The sequence below is a fragment of the Nicotiana attenuata genome, chromosome 1, assembly GCF_001879085.1.
Source record: "Nicotiana attenuata strain UT chromosome 1, NIATTr2, whole genome shotgun sequence".
Lineage (NCBI taxonomy): Eukaryota > Viridiplantae > Streptophyta > Magnoliopsida > Solanales > Solanaceae > Nicotiana > Nicotiana attenuata.
In genome coordinates this window covers 28,788,222-28,803,685 of record NC_031989.1, presented here as the reverse complement: position 1 = coordinate 28,803,685, position 15,464 = coordinate 28,788,222, and the positions used below count along the sequence as shown (strand labels likewise).

Here is a 15,464-nt window from a genome sequence, read left to right as displayed (position 1 = left end):
CCACTACTTAGCATAAAACTAGTTTAAAGGTTAAATGGTTCATTCACCCTACTTCATATGAGTCAGGTCTCATTTTCTTATTTCTTCTTTTTCAGTATTGATTCTCATGTGCTCTTTTGCCTTGTGATTTGCAACGAAATTGGGATCACCAATCTGACCATTGCACGTTTGATTCAAAGTAACCAACAACTAATGACTAATTTATGCTGCTGGCACGGCTCACGGCTGAGACATAATCTACATGGCACAAAACTTACTTTTATACATTAACATGTGACTTGTATACACTGATAAAAAGTATGAATCTTTCTTTCGGATGCACAAGAAAGAACCAGATTAATTATTCTAGAGACTTGTTTTAGCCTTCCTATCTGTTTACAGTAAAATAAAGAGTTTCTGTCAATGAAATGCAAGCACTCCCTTCAACGTGATTCCTCAACAGGGACACTTGAATAAGTACAAGTGTAACTCTCCACTTCTGCTCCACTTTCTTTTGCTTTACTCCAAGATATTCTCCAACTTTGATATAAACTGATCCTGTGGGAGAGTGAAATCGGATCATGTAATGACAGTGCAAGCTGAAAGTAAGGGGGGGGGGGGGGGGGGGAGAGACAGCTGTACCTATTTGTTTCAGTGTCCCTTTTGGCAAGCATTAATGTCAAGAAGACAGGCACCATTGCAGCACATAAATGTTTGAGCGTGTGGCCACTGACGATGTGATGAGTCCAGTTGTAGATTGGCTTATCCGCTGCTTCTTCAATCTTAGCTAAAAGATAAAATCCTGCATTATGCAGAAAAATCTCACTTTATATAGGCACAAAGTGCTGCAGGAACAAGGTCACAGAACCCAGAGAAGAAGAAATTCATACCTGCAGCCCACAACCAATAAGTGGAATGAGTGTACATTGGAGGTAACAAGATAGCCATGACTGGGATGGCTAGGCACGGTACAAACTGAACTACCGCATAAGGACGGAGATCCTCAAAGAACCTTCAGAAGGAAAATGTACAATCACAAAGCTGTTTTAGCTGAAAAAGCCAAATGATGATCAAGAGAAATAACAGTAATTAATTATGGATCTAGACCATCCACTCCCCTCTAGCACCATGGGCAAATTATAAAGGGTGGTCAAGTGACCACCCTTCATCGGAAAATTACACTGCGTATATAGGTAAAATATTAGATTTTAAAAGTATATAACATATGTTGAACACTCTTTCTCGGAGAATTTTTTTCATTTCAAGTTTGAACACCCTTGAGTAAATTCCTGACTTCGCCACCGTCTAGCACCCTTAAAAAATGAAAATGCAAGAAAAACAAAAGCACATCCAATATGTTATACTTTCTTATAAATCAAAACCAGCACTCAATATTGGACAGTAGGCTCAAAGAAGCTCAATAATCTTTGTAATCCTAGCTCCAGCCTACTGCAAAGCTGAAACTCAAGGAAGATAGCTGGTTCCTCTTAAAGACACCTTCCCTGGGCTCTATAGTCCTACAATCGGTAAGGACAGCACAATCGGAAGAGTAGATAGGAAATAGTAGTAACATTGAGTCCAGAAGGAGTTTACATGACGGGGTTTGAAAGGGTCGTACAATTTTTTGGAAAGCTGGCAGAGGCTAAGAAGTTGAAGGGAGGAGTAGATTCTCTAATCTCTCTTAATGGAAGCGAGAAAAGCAGGTAAATTTTCAGTAAGGTAATGCTCTAGTGTCCTGATATCTCAGTTATGAGGGAACTTGGAAATAGATATTCAAAAGTAAACTCCTGAAAGTGGCTTGCTCTACTGGAATAATCACGTATAAACTATTGAAAAGGAGCTTCAGTATGTGCAGTAGATATTTACATGTGCAAAAGCTTGATGAGAACTTGAGGCATCTGATTTTGCATTGTTCTTTCAAGTGGAAGTTATGGTGTTTGTTTATGAACCTTTTTGGTGTCACAATGGGTGATGCCTAAGGATGTTAAAGGCACTACACATCATAAGGAAATCATTGAAAGAAACATGGATGATAGTACCCATATGCATTCTATGGATTATCTAGAAAGGAAATACAAGTGCTTTGAAGGAAGATCTTAAGCTAAATTAAGTGTAAAATATAGAACACTAAAGATGATTTTAACACTGCTGAATTTGGTAACTCCTTACATGCTTGGTAGGCTAGTAATATGTAACTTGGTAATTGTCAATACCCACTAGGTGTCCTTTGTGAGAAAAATAATTGTCTAACTTATCTAGAAAGAAAGAAAAGAAAAGAAAGAAGAGAGAGAAAAAAAAAAGGAGAGGACCCAAAGAGCATATATCCAGGGAAACACTTTGCGTTTCTTCCACTATTCCTGCTTCTTTTTTCTTTTAGAAGAAATTAATGGTGGGAGTGGGGAGGGGTAGGAGTTTATTAGCAACTGTAGAAAATAGAAGCTTACCTCCAATACATGATACTAATTACACCAGCCAGAAGCAATGGAATGAGAGACAAAGTTCCCTTTCTTTCATCTATTCTTTCAATAATAAAGATAGCTACGATAGAAGTAAATGCCACAGTCATCTGCAAAGTTGGAGAGTATCAAAAACAAGCACACAAAAGAAATTTTAGTTAATAACAGCTTGCACTTAACAGTAAATACTTAAATAACTTACTGGCAATCTATCCCACACAAGAGTAGCATCATTTGGGTTGAGATGATAGTATGAGGACCCAAAAGCAACGGCTGCTACACCAATATAGAAACATGTCCAACCCCAAAGCTCTCCTTGCAAGCTTTTGAAGCACATATCAAGTGGAATTAGTTTGAAGTACTGGACATATAAACTTCAAAGCCTTAACCATACGTAGAGCAGATACTTGTAAACAGTTTACCTCAGCTTGAAATAGTTACCGTGGTGACAAAGTACAAGACCTATTAGACCGATCACAAGGAAAGGGAAATTCGAAACCACATTCAGTGCGTTGGGAATCCCTGCAAAAGAAAAATAAGGCATGAAAAATTGCAGCAGCAAACTCCAAAGGCAGTATATACCACCCAGTAGCCAATCAATAAACAGCTGACATGAAAACAGAACTGGCAACACTGACTTCAAAATACAAGATAAATCTGATTTTACATATTATACAATCTAAACTAAAGGTAATGAAGGGGTAAAATGTAAAGCAAGTTTACTGCTATTATCCGAATTATATCTTAATCGATTTATAGTAATTTATACTGTTACCTTTTTGACTAACTCTTAAACATTTAAGGCGAGAGCAAAATACATAATTCTTGTACGTGAGTACTAAACTTTTCAAATTCACTATGCTCTTCCACAGCCATATGAATGTGCAAAAACCAATTTTCAGATAGGAGGAGCTAACACTTTACTTAAGTGAAAATCAGACACGGACAATTCAGCATATAACAGAGAGAACACAAGCAATCTGCTGCTTGTTCTGTCCTCATAAGTATCTGCTGAAAACCATCTACAATTTGTTGTTCTTATTTTTCTCTGAACTTAGTTTAATCATATTGTCAAAGCTAATCTCGGAACTCTCAACTCGCACTGAGAAAATCATCATAACCATCATCACTTCGACGTGTGAATGGATCAGAATGGCTATAGGTAGTAAAGAGTAAAGGTTAAAACGTATGTAGGACTAATTGGAAATATACAAATGTCATTGGCATTCAACATACAGAAGTTGCATACAGGTACCAAAGTACACCCAGTGGCGGAGCTCGAAGGCGAGGTATGGGTTCGGCCAAACCCAGTAGGCAGTAGCTTTAGTCCAAACCTTATATTTTTATTAAGAAATCCACTAAATATATACAAAAATTAAATTCAGAAACCAGTTATTAACATGTGATGTCCGCTATCCTAGAATAAAGTTCTAAATTGGCTCCGCCTCTGAATAAGACCACCATAGTGATCCCCGAAACAAAAGGACAAATTGACTTAACCATATTAGCAAACTGAATATAAGTTCAACACTCTGGAGCAACAGTGAACCGACACTTAAAGCAACAAAAACCGGTTCATAAATCATGACCTAGAACTGGAACAATATCGCAAATTGAAAGCTAAATATCCAAATTTTAAAGAGAGAAAAAAACATAGATTAATAATGAATATGCGTATACCCAAAAACTGGCGTTGATCAGCAAAATTGTGATATTCTTGAGACTGAGGAATTGCTGGAGTGACGATCATTAGCACTATGAAGCAGAAGATTGCAACTACCCATGCCCACACAGTTCTCTTCCTCATTATTTTGCGTTCGCGTGCCCTAATTGTGATGAAGCTCAATTTCTGCTCAGAGAAGACTTCGATTTTCAGGTGATCGTTTTTCAACGGAAGGAAACTTACCCCGCTCTGTCATTTGATTTTCAGAAACGGGTTTACTTTCGGTTTTAACCCAAATGTTTGCTAATGGAAAATTATTTTCAGAAAATATATTTTGTAAATTAGTAATAATGTTGACAAATCAGATAGCGTATTGATTAAAATTTTAAAGTATTGATTTTTAATAATATATAAGTATTAGATGGTGTGCTAAAGTTAAATGTTAAGACATTAGCAATACGTTGATGTTGGGTCTTGCTTACAACAAAAGTCATCGTATTAAACATTTACGATTTAAATTTGCTATTAAACTTGTGGCATACTCAATAATTACGAATGCATATAAAGTAATATTGATTTTAATAATTTCATAAAAAGTTAAGGAGATATTAACTCACAAAATATAATAGCAGAGTTTATTTTGAAAATTAAATTTGTGTGAAGGAAGATGTTTATTGGACACTCTAATTTGAATAAAGTCATCTCGACTATTTGATTATTGATAAATATCTTAAATAAAATAATTTCCAATAAAAATAGAAGAAATAACATTTTTTTTTATTTGCGAAAAGATTTTTACAAATATCTTATCTTTGTCTCTGCATTACTTGTTCAATCAATATTTGTGGAAATAAATATCAACCATTAACGTAAAAAATATTAATCAAAACTTCAATGCAATAAACTATCAAATTGTTAACTTTACTATTTGTTATACCCCATATCTTCGTACGTGAGAGTATTTCTAAGTCAATTGATGTAAGCTCATAAATGAGATCATTTTTGAAAGTGCATAAAGTAAGTTAATCATGTTACCTTGAACGTTACAAATCTTTAAGATCATGAATAACAAGCACCAAGAGGGTTGGAATGCTTAGAAGGTAAACGAAAAATAAGTTTCGTCGAAAGTCAATAAGTTTGGAATGTTATAACATGCAATTTGGGGTGAGACTGGGGTTATTAACATGATAAGGATGTTATGTTATGAGTAATTCTAGACTTATGATAGTTGTGTGTTACGTTTTGAAGTCAAGCGAGCTGTGGAACAAAAGTTAGCAATGGTCATCACAAGTTACATTCATAAATGTGCTGAAAATTAGGTCAAATGTAGCGGAGTGTTTCTCCCAATATACTCGAATAACGGGATGACTCACATATCAAATTGACGATCTACGAGTCTATTTTCTAACTCGTTAAACTGTTCGTCGATAGGACATCAGAGTTGAGAGATATTTGCACTTTTCGCGAGACTGCGCATACTACATAGGTGACAAGTAGGTGTGTCACTAAAGCTTTTTGAGCAATACATTTTGTGTGTTATATGAGGTCTTTTTGGGACATATTATATACCAAATTTAAGGTATTGGAATATAGTTTCCAATGCTCTTATCTGTTCATTCATACGACATCCGGATAAAAAGATATAAGCGTCGGAAGATAGGCCAATGCTAGGGTGCCAAGCTACCACCTCTTTGACTTTTCCAAAGTTGATATATATAGGTCTTAGGCCGTCTTTATCTTCATTTTTCTATAGAAAACGACTAGACAACATCCATAAACATATCCATAAGCTCTCTTCTAGGGTTTCAAAGAAGATTAATATCCCAAGTATGAAATCAAGAAGCGTTAACATTAGAACGATCCATACGATGTAAGTATCGCTATATCGCCTCTCTTTTTCTTTATAGTTTGAGTTTTGGAAGGTACTTCATAGTTAAGAAAATGTCTACTTTCTGTATTTAAGCTTTAAATATCAAGGAAGGTTGATAAATTCGTTTCCTAATAGTTAGAATTCACGGGACAGTGATCGGAAGCCGTGAGTTCAATTTATTTTACTTTTAGTGGACTGTTTTGTAGTCCACTCGTGTTGGCCTATTGTGCTACCGAGGAGTTTGAAAGCAAAAAAAGGCATGGAGAAACGGCATATGTGGTAGGGTAGTAGGCTAGTCGGTCGTCGTTGCAATTTCAGGCTAATTGATAACTTGTTGATTGGGTGTGTTATGGTATAACTGACAACTAGTAGGCTAGAGTTGCTAATTGTATTATGTTTGTATCTCGCCTATATTAGGCTTGAGGGAGCAGTAAAATCAGGGGAAATGCTGCCATTTTATTTTAGAATCGAGTTATCGTTTGAGATACATGATATAGTAGCGTCATGTAAGTTGTAAATGTATTTCTTTGTTATAGGGTTGGTGCACTAGTTGTCATATGCTTGTTGTTGAGTTGCATTAATGACTTGAGGTATGTTTAAGGCTATCCCTTCTTTCCTTTTGTCATGATCCATATGATACAACAAAACGAGCAAGCACGCAACTTTCACAAATGATTTTATTCTTAGAAGTGCTAGGGTTGCCTATGTTGTTGATTCCCCATGTGTCCTACTATCATATTGTCTATTCATGGGTCTCATGACATTCCGAGAGATCTTCTTGACTTACTTCATTATGCATTGCATTCATTTATACATGTATATTGACCCATGCCCAGATAGCGTTATACACGCGTATAGTATATGTATATGGGGCATGTGGAAAGGTTATGGCGTTATATACGCACCACCACCTGATCAGTTGGTATACGTTGATGATTTTGCCCAATGAGGCCGAGATGATATGATGGGATGCCCTCAGAGGCTTGATGACGTTATGTAAGCATATACCTATGCATGATATGACATTTATACGCTCATGCATGACATTATAAATGTTTCATGATTTACATAGCTATTCAGATTTACAGGTTGAGTCCTTTACTCCATGTTTCTTTCATGTCTTTTATATACTGCTTTTCATGTCTTACATACTTGGTACTTTATTTGTACTGACGTCCCTTTTTATAGGGACGTTGCGTTTTATGCTCGCAAGTCCCGATAGATAGGTTGACAGTCCTCCTAGTAGTCTATTAGCTCAACGGAAGGTGTTGGTGCACTCCACTTGCTCAAGAGTTGCCTATTTGGTCAATATGCTTTGGACATGTATATATTGGTATGGCAGGGCCCTGTCCCGACCTTTATGACGTTTATGTACTCTTAGAGGCTTGTAGATATGTGTCATGTATATGAAGAATTGTATGGCCTTGTCGACCTATATTTTGAGTGTACAGTGATCATGTCGGCCTTATAGTGTCGTATGTCACATGTATAAGTTTGTATTCCATGTTGGGTCGTCCTATGTCAAGTATTCCCTTATGTTCTATGTGTGTTATAACATGACGGCCCTTCTGGCCCACTTAACCATGATGGTATGATAAGAAAGATAAGTTACGTTGGTACTCGGTGGAGTAAGGCACCGGGTGCCCGTCGCGGCCCTGCGGTTTGGGTCGTGACAGAAGTTTATTAGTCATGATAGGTGCCACTTCCTTATGGAGTGAATACAATATTGTAGTGAGATTGTTGTTATAAGATCATTTCTTCTTCAAGTTATCAGTGGTAGACTATAATTCAACATTGAGGCGAATCAACAATGGATGGATAAAAGTTACAAATTATGAGATGAGATTAGGTTGTCATTCTTAAGATGAACAGTAATAAGGAAGCATTAAATAACTTAGATTTATATATATATGATAAGCAGCGAGAGAGTAACCTGGATTTGGGTAGCAGATGTTATATCTCGCATTTTCATACGTTAAAGTTTCGTCGTAAGTTAAGCGACGTAAGTTAGAGAATGAGGTTATTTTGGGACTATAAGCATTATGCTATTTCAAACACGTGATGAGTAAATTCATGAAGGAGAGAGGGTAAGCAAATAGGAGAAAATGTGTTTTGTCGAAGTTTGGCAATTTGGGATAAAATACGGTCCAAGCTATAATACCCCCTATTTATGGACTAGTGTCACACAAGGTACTACATGACCATGATAGTAAGATGTATAAGGTATGTTAAAAGTGAGTAGTATTTTAAGTAAGTTAAGGTAATTCTTAATTATTTGGGTAATTGATTAATTATTGGATAATGAAAGATTACCTAGTTAATTAAGGATTATTGGGTGATTAATTAAAAAATTGGATAAGATTAGACCATCTCCCACGTGGCAGCAAGCCACCCCAAGAATTGTGACTCTTAAGTTATTATATTATGTGGCAAGATTAGAAATGTGAGATTTGGCAAGTCTTAAGAATGTGAGTCACATATCCATTTAATAAAGAAGGGCCATTGTAAGTCTTAAGAACGTGAGTCACATATCCATTTAATAAAGAAGAGACATTGTAAGTCTTAAGAACATGAGAGTCATATAACTATTCTTAAGAACGTGAGAGTAATATATCAGAACGTGAGATTGGGCAATTATAAGGAAGTACGGTGCAATATTTCTCAAATATATCATACGGATTGTTACCTATTTTGATCTCGCCGTTACGTGTTTCATTGCAATTAACGTGTGTTAGAGGGATTGTCAAGAGAATCGACTCATGTATGTTAAGGCTATCCCTTCTTTCCTTTTGGCATGGTCCATGCGACACAAACGAAACGAGCAAATGTACAACTTCCATAAATGACTATATTTATAGAAATGCTTATATTCTTGATTCTCCATAAGTCTTATTATTTATCGTCTGTTCATGGGTCTCATAAAATACGTAGTTGATAAAGTCTATTTCATGATATTAATCAGAGGCATAATGGTCTTATAACACTTCAAAAGATTTTATTGACGTACTTCTCATGCATTGCATTCATTTACATTGACCCATGACCAGATGGTGTTATATATGCGTATATATTTGTGTGTGTGTGTGTGTGTGTGTGTGATATGGGAAAAGGTTACGGCGTTATATACGCACCACCACCTGATCAGCTGGTATATGTTGATGATTTTGCCCCCAGTGGCAGAGATGATATGATGGGATGCCCTTAGAGACTTGATAAGGTTATGTACACCTATACCTATGCATAACACGACAATTACACGCACGTGCATGACATTATAAATGTTTCAGGATTTATAAAGTTATTTATACTTACAGGCGGAATTCTTTATTCTATGTTTAATCTATGTCTTTTATGTACTGATTTTCATGCCTTACATACTCAGTACATTATTCATAGTGACGCCCTATTTCCCGAGGCCTGTGTTTCATGCCCGCATGTGCAGGTAGACAAGCTGACGGTCCCCCTCCTTAGGATCCTTGATCAGCGAGAGTTGGTGTGTTCCATTTGATCCGGAGCTGCTTTTGACCTTGGTACTATATGTTTGTATACATATATAGGTATGACGGGGCCCAATCCCGTCCTTGTACAGTTGTATATTCTAATAGAGGTCTGTAGATAGTTATGTATAGTTGGATAGTATGTGGCCTTGTCGGTTTCCAGTTTTGGGTATATTGTTGTCTATAGTAGCCTTGCCGGCTCGCCCCACTATATTCCGCATGTGTACGTACATATGTCTTTTGGACAGGTTTCCCTCACATATGTTATTCATGTTTATATCTTAGATGCATGCTTAAGGATGTTCGACAAGTAGGACTCGGGCAACCGTCGCGACCCATCGATGTGGGTCGTGACAGTAGACCTCGGTAATAATAAACCAAAGTAAGTGTTATGGTATAGAATGACCTATATAGATGCAGTAAATCCATAAGTACAGATAACTGAGGCTATGAAACAAAATATAGCAATAGTCGTAAGTTCAACAAAGTACCAAGCGAAGGACATCAGTACACCTATAGATGCTAGAGGGACAGTTTATCAAAATACTGTATATGTTCCCAAAGTAAGGCCTAGAGATTGGCTAAAAGCCAAAGGAAAAAGGAGAGAAAAGTCGCATAGGCGCACATATAAGGACAAAGTCGTACAGGCTGCATGACAGAAGGTAGCAACAGTTAGGAGATTGGAAGAATTCAGACAACAAGTCGTGGTGTGAGAAAGAGGCCTAAAGGGGGGGGGGATGCCCTGGGATTTATTCACAGAACAATTTCCTAGATGGCAAAGATAGTATTAAAATATTCGTAAGAGCGCATCGGCCAACACTCGAGGATGAATGTTCCAAATGGGGGAATGATGTTACACCCCATATCTTCGTAAGTGAGAGTATTTGTAAGTAAATTGATGTAAGCTCATAAATGAGACCGTCTTTGAAAGTGCATAAAGTAAGTTAATCATGTTACCTTGGAGGTTACAAATCTTTAAGATCATGAATAACAAGCATCAAGAGGGTTGGAAAGCTTAGAAGCTAAACGAAAAATAAGTTTCGCCGAAAGTCGATAAGTTTTTAATGTTATAACATGCGCTTTGGGGTGAGACTAGGGTTCTTAACGTGATAAGAAGGTTATGTTATGAGTAATTCTAGGCTTATGATAGTCGTGTGTTGTTGATACCCAATTTTTCCCTATATATATTTTAATATGCAAATTACCCTCAAAATAGAATATGTATGCATATATAATGTATGTCCAAGCGTCTCATTATTTTTCCTTAATTTTTAAAGGTTTTTAAATCAATTTATTTCCCTATTTTTATCCATAAAAAACCCAATAATTACTTCTAAAATCATTTTTGGTGATTCACTTATTGAACTTTTATATTTATGCTAAGATATAGCTAAGGGAATTTTTGCATATTTTTTACAAAATTATTTAGTATTTTTAAGGCTAAATTGTATAATTGCAACATTAGCCTCTTTTAGGATTTAATTGCGTTTATATTCATAAAGATTAAGTCCAGAATTTTTAAATGGTTAATTATATGTCATAAATTATTTTAGTACTTTTAATTTATTTCCAAAAATCAATTTACTATTTTTTTATAATTTTAATAGGGAAAAATTGGCTATTTAAATGATAGCCCAGTTACATTTCAATTATAGCCCAAAATTGACCCCAATTTGAACCCAATTTCCCTTGGCCCAATTCCTTTTAAATCCGACCCCTTACCCGTTTAAACAACCCAACTCGGTCTCCCACCTAACCATTTCAATCCCAGCCGTTGATCATTTAGATCAACGGTTCCCGTTCCCCCTTACCTTAATTAATCCCAAACGACCCCAAAACCCTATCATTTCTCACCTACCGCCGCCCTTGAACCCCTTTCCTCTCAGACCCTCTCTGCAACACCACCTAAACCCTAGCCGCCGCCGCCCTAATCCACCCTAATACCTACCTAATGTATAACCTTGCGTGGTCATTTGAGGCATGTAGCAGCTTTCATGGCTCCTATGTGTTTGATTCTATGGTTTCATGACCAGACCTTGAAAGGATTTTGTCCAGTCCTTGCTCGATGACCTTTCTCCGGTCATCCCTGACCTTTCTCCGGCCAGCCATGGCCATTCGAGTCAGATCCTTGACTCTCCTTGTTAGACCGGTAACTTTCAAGGCCTTTCTCATTTCTTTTTGGTTTTCTGAAACCCTAATCTCTAAGGTCTTTCTATTTCTTTCAGATCTGCTTTAGATCTGTACTCGCTATGACTTTCTTGAGTGTTTCTCGAAGGTTCTTTAACTTTCCTTCATAAACGACCCTTCATCTTCTCCCATTAGGGTTTTTCCTCTAAATTTTCTTTTCAAAGATCTCTGATTTTAACGTATTTCTGATTTTGTTATGGTTTTGTTCATATTATTCCTCTATCTGAGTTAGCATGTTAAAACCCTAATTTCTTTTGGGTCTCATCCTGAAGCTGTTTGTTTAATGTGTACTTGTTTAACTAAGTTCCTCGTTCTTGTTTGACTTATTTGTGTTATCATTTTAAAAAAAAAACTCGATTGTTGTTGAAAAGCCCTAGGTCTTTGGGTCTGAAATCGTTTGTTTGAGTACTTGACTCGACTGAAAGCTTTTGTTTTAGACTTTCTTTTCTTTATGTGACTTATCTGATTTTACTATCTTTCAACTCGACTATGGCTGAAACCCTAACTTTTCAAAAGGTTTCCTCACCTGCTACTCTGAGACCTTTGCATGTTTCTGATACTCTGTTTTCTGCACTATTGATTCAACGTGACTTGACCTACTTGATTACTGTGTTTCGAATGTTTGCTTTACTATTGAACCCTAGCTTATTTCTGCCACTACTGCCTGTTTGTGATTTTGTCAATGAGTTTGGCCTCGCATGTCTGATGACCTTGTTCACTTTATTTATATGCTGAAGTTTCTTCCTTGATTGATCTTCATCTTGCGACTGATTTCTTCCCTTTTATGAACCCTGATTTCACTCGCCCGTTCAAATTGATTAACTTTCCCCATTACTACGATATTTGCCTTACTGAATCTTTTCCAAAATAAGCATATCTTTGTACTTAGACTTGAATACTTACTTAATGCTTGTACTACTTCTTTTATGGCAATAATCAGCCCGTCTCTAAACTGATCTCTTTCCTTATTTGAATCTGTTAGACGGTGATTCCTTAATTAAAGGGAATCACTTGTATAATTGATTCTGACTGGAAATTGTTTCTATATTTGTATTAAAACTTTACTTATTACCTTCCTTCACTCGTTTTCAAAAAAGCTATAAATACCCTGCATCCCTCTTCTTTCAAACACACGAACACAAGGAACGAAACACTTGAGTTCAGAACACACACCTCACTAAAAACTCTCTCTTTTCTCTGTTACTACTTGTGTTACTGCCTTGTCTAGCCGGCTGAAAGCCAAGGCTAGGCTGTGGGAAATTTGCTTACTTTTCTTTCTGCATTTGTTCCTTTACTGGTATGTTCTAATTATTTTTCCAGCATCAATAACAACATGTTTCCTTACTATTTCCTTCACTCTTGCCTGTTTCCTGCTTGTGTTTAATCAAGTTCCATTACTGAGCATACTGTAATATGCCCCTTTCTTCTGAATTACTGCTTTCCTTATGTACGAACTCTGTCAGTCAATTATTATGACTTATGAACCTCAAACCCCCATATCCCCTATGTGTTTGTATTCCTTGGTTGGTTTGGGGGCATGTCAGCATTAGACATTGTTGTGCATGACCCCAAACCTGACCCCTCCTTAGGGTCATATGCTTCACATCCCCTCTATGTGTTGTGTTCTCAGGCTGGTATATGAGCATGCCAGCACCATCTATTGCTGTACATGCCCAAACCTGGCCCCTTCCTAAGGTCATATACTCCCTGCAATGAATTCCCAAACTCCTGACCCCTCTGTATGAAAGTGTTGATTCTGTGTAATGTTAGCTGTACTACTACTATTTTCCAATCACCCTTACCCCTCTCTATTCTCCATTCAGTTTTAAATCTCTGTTCCCTGCACTTCCACTATATTCTTAGACTTAGGTTCTGCCCCTCTTGTGTGAGCCTTGCCTTGGGACCCATGAGCTCCCTCTGAACTTGGACACATAAGGGTTGGCCCTCCCACACTGCACTCATCTCTATCTGGTTATGCAAACTTGGGTGTAAGCACTGCCCGGGGTCCCTTGAGACCCTTAGGGAACTTTGACACACCTAGGTGTGAGAAAGGTTTTGAAACAAGTTGGCATTTGAGGTGTTTTGTTCCATAACTCAAAGAGGAAGTCAGAATCAGGCTTCCTATGGTTGTAACTTTTTTTTTTTTGATGTAATTCATTATTTTGGTCTGTAATAATTTTTAATAAACATTTGGGGTTGGTTAGTGAAAAAGGGCTGGGTAATTGTGCATGCTTAACTATTAGAAGGGTAGGGATCATGCCTTTAGGACCTTTTTTTGTATGATTAACTCAGTATCTAGATAATATGCCTATAGGACTTGTCTTTAAAGTTTGCATGTTTAACTCTGCATTTATAGAACCTGTCTGTAGGACCTGTTTTAAATTCTGCATTTAGACAACATGCCTGTAGGATTTGTCTTAAGTTATGCATGTTTATTACCACACTTAGACACCATGTTCTTAGGATCCTATTGGTTATAATCCGGCATCTAAAATCAGTACCTTTTCATAGAAATCATGCCTATAGGAATTTCAAGTAAATCCTGCCTGCTTCATTTCACGTTCAACTAGATATCATGTCTATAGAAATTAAAATCAGCAATACTAGATATCATGTCTATTGGATTTAAAATCAGCAATAATAGATGTCATCGTCTGAAACCAGTCTAGTCTAAAATCAGCCTAACTCTCACTATTCTGAACTAATTTTCAACGACTCTCTCCCTTCCTATTAATACGGTTTAGAAAGCATGTTTATAGGATCTTAAATCGTTATTCTAAAATCTGTTACTGATTTGCCCCATTCTGAATTGGTAATAGATATTGTGTTTATAGGATCTCACCCAAACACCTAGGCAAGCCTTAGGTGATAACAATAATAAAACTGAATCCGCCTTTGTTAATTAGTAATTGCTACAACCAGCAGGCGGGCCTAATTCAGACTTCTTATCTGAGTTATGTAATAATTGGTCTGCTTCAAAAACTGAAACTCCCCTGTCTTAGTACTTTAAATTCTGGCCTTGATTGTGTTTAAGTCATGCTATTTATGTGCTTTGCTTGAGGAGGTATACATGAGCCTTTTGGGTGTTTACATGTTCCCCTTATTGTGCAGTCCTATGTGTTTTGTATGTCGGCCTAGCTTTTTCACCTTTTGAAACCTCAAAGTCAGCCTAATATCCCTCCCCTTTAGGAATAGTAGTCCTAAGTGCCTCCGGGACTGATAGGAATGGGACGGGTAATAGCATGCAATAGTGGTCGAGACCAATCTGCGCTTTAGTACCTCGACGGGGTGGGAAGGGTAGATATGGATATGATGACCGGTGCGCTAATACCACGTGTAGCCCCTCTTTCGAGGAGTGATTACCGGGTATTGCATTGATGTGATCCATATTGCAAATAAACCTAGGACCTCCCCCTCTTCTTTCTTTTCCTTTAAATATTTATAGAATTGTAACTTCTTTTCAAAATCAGCCCTTTAATGATTGCTTTGCAAACTCTGTTTTACTTTTATCACTTCCAAACACTTGTGTATTAAAATCCCCTCTTATTTGGGCCTAATTTGTTTACTTGTTAATTGCACAAATTCACAAAGAACTATCTGGCCGGGAACCACAATGGTGGATCCTGAGGGGTGCCTAACACCTTCTCCTTAGGATAATTTCAAGCCCTTACTCTATCTCTGGTTATCAAACAAACTTAGAAGTGAACCTTATAGGTGTCCTAATGCACCTTAAATCATTAGGTGGCGACTCTTCAAATGCAAAACCCAGTTCCCGAAAGGAATGAGTTGTCCTATACCCAAAATGTCATAAA

At 37.0% G+C, this 15,464-nt stretch overlaps 1 protein-coding gene across 1 annotated transcript; it reads right to left on the bottom strand.

The window, feature by feature from the left end:
* LOC109223465 lies at window positions 239-4,411 on the bottom strand. The gene is made up of 7 exons (XM_019387797.1): window positions 4,116-4,411; window positions 2,858-2,957; window positions 2,638-2,758; window positions 2,424-2,545; window positions 870-991; window positions 622-781; window positions 239-537 (listed from the first exon to the last, which is right to left on the bottom strand). The coding sequence occupies exons 1-7, from the start codon at window positions 4,240-4,242 to the stop codon at window positions 423-425; spliced, it is 867 nt and encodes a 288-aa protein (XP_019243342.1). The 5' UTR covers window positions 4,243-4,411; the 3' UTR covers window positions 239-422.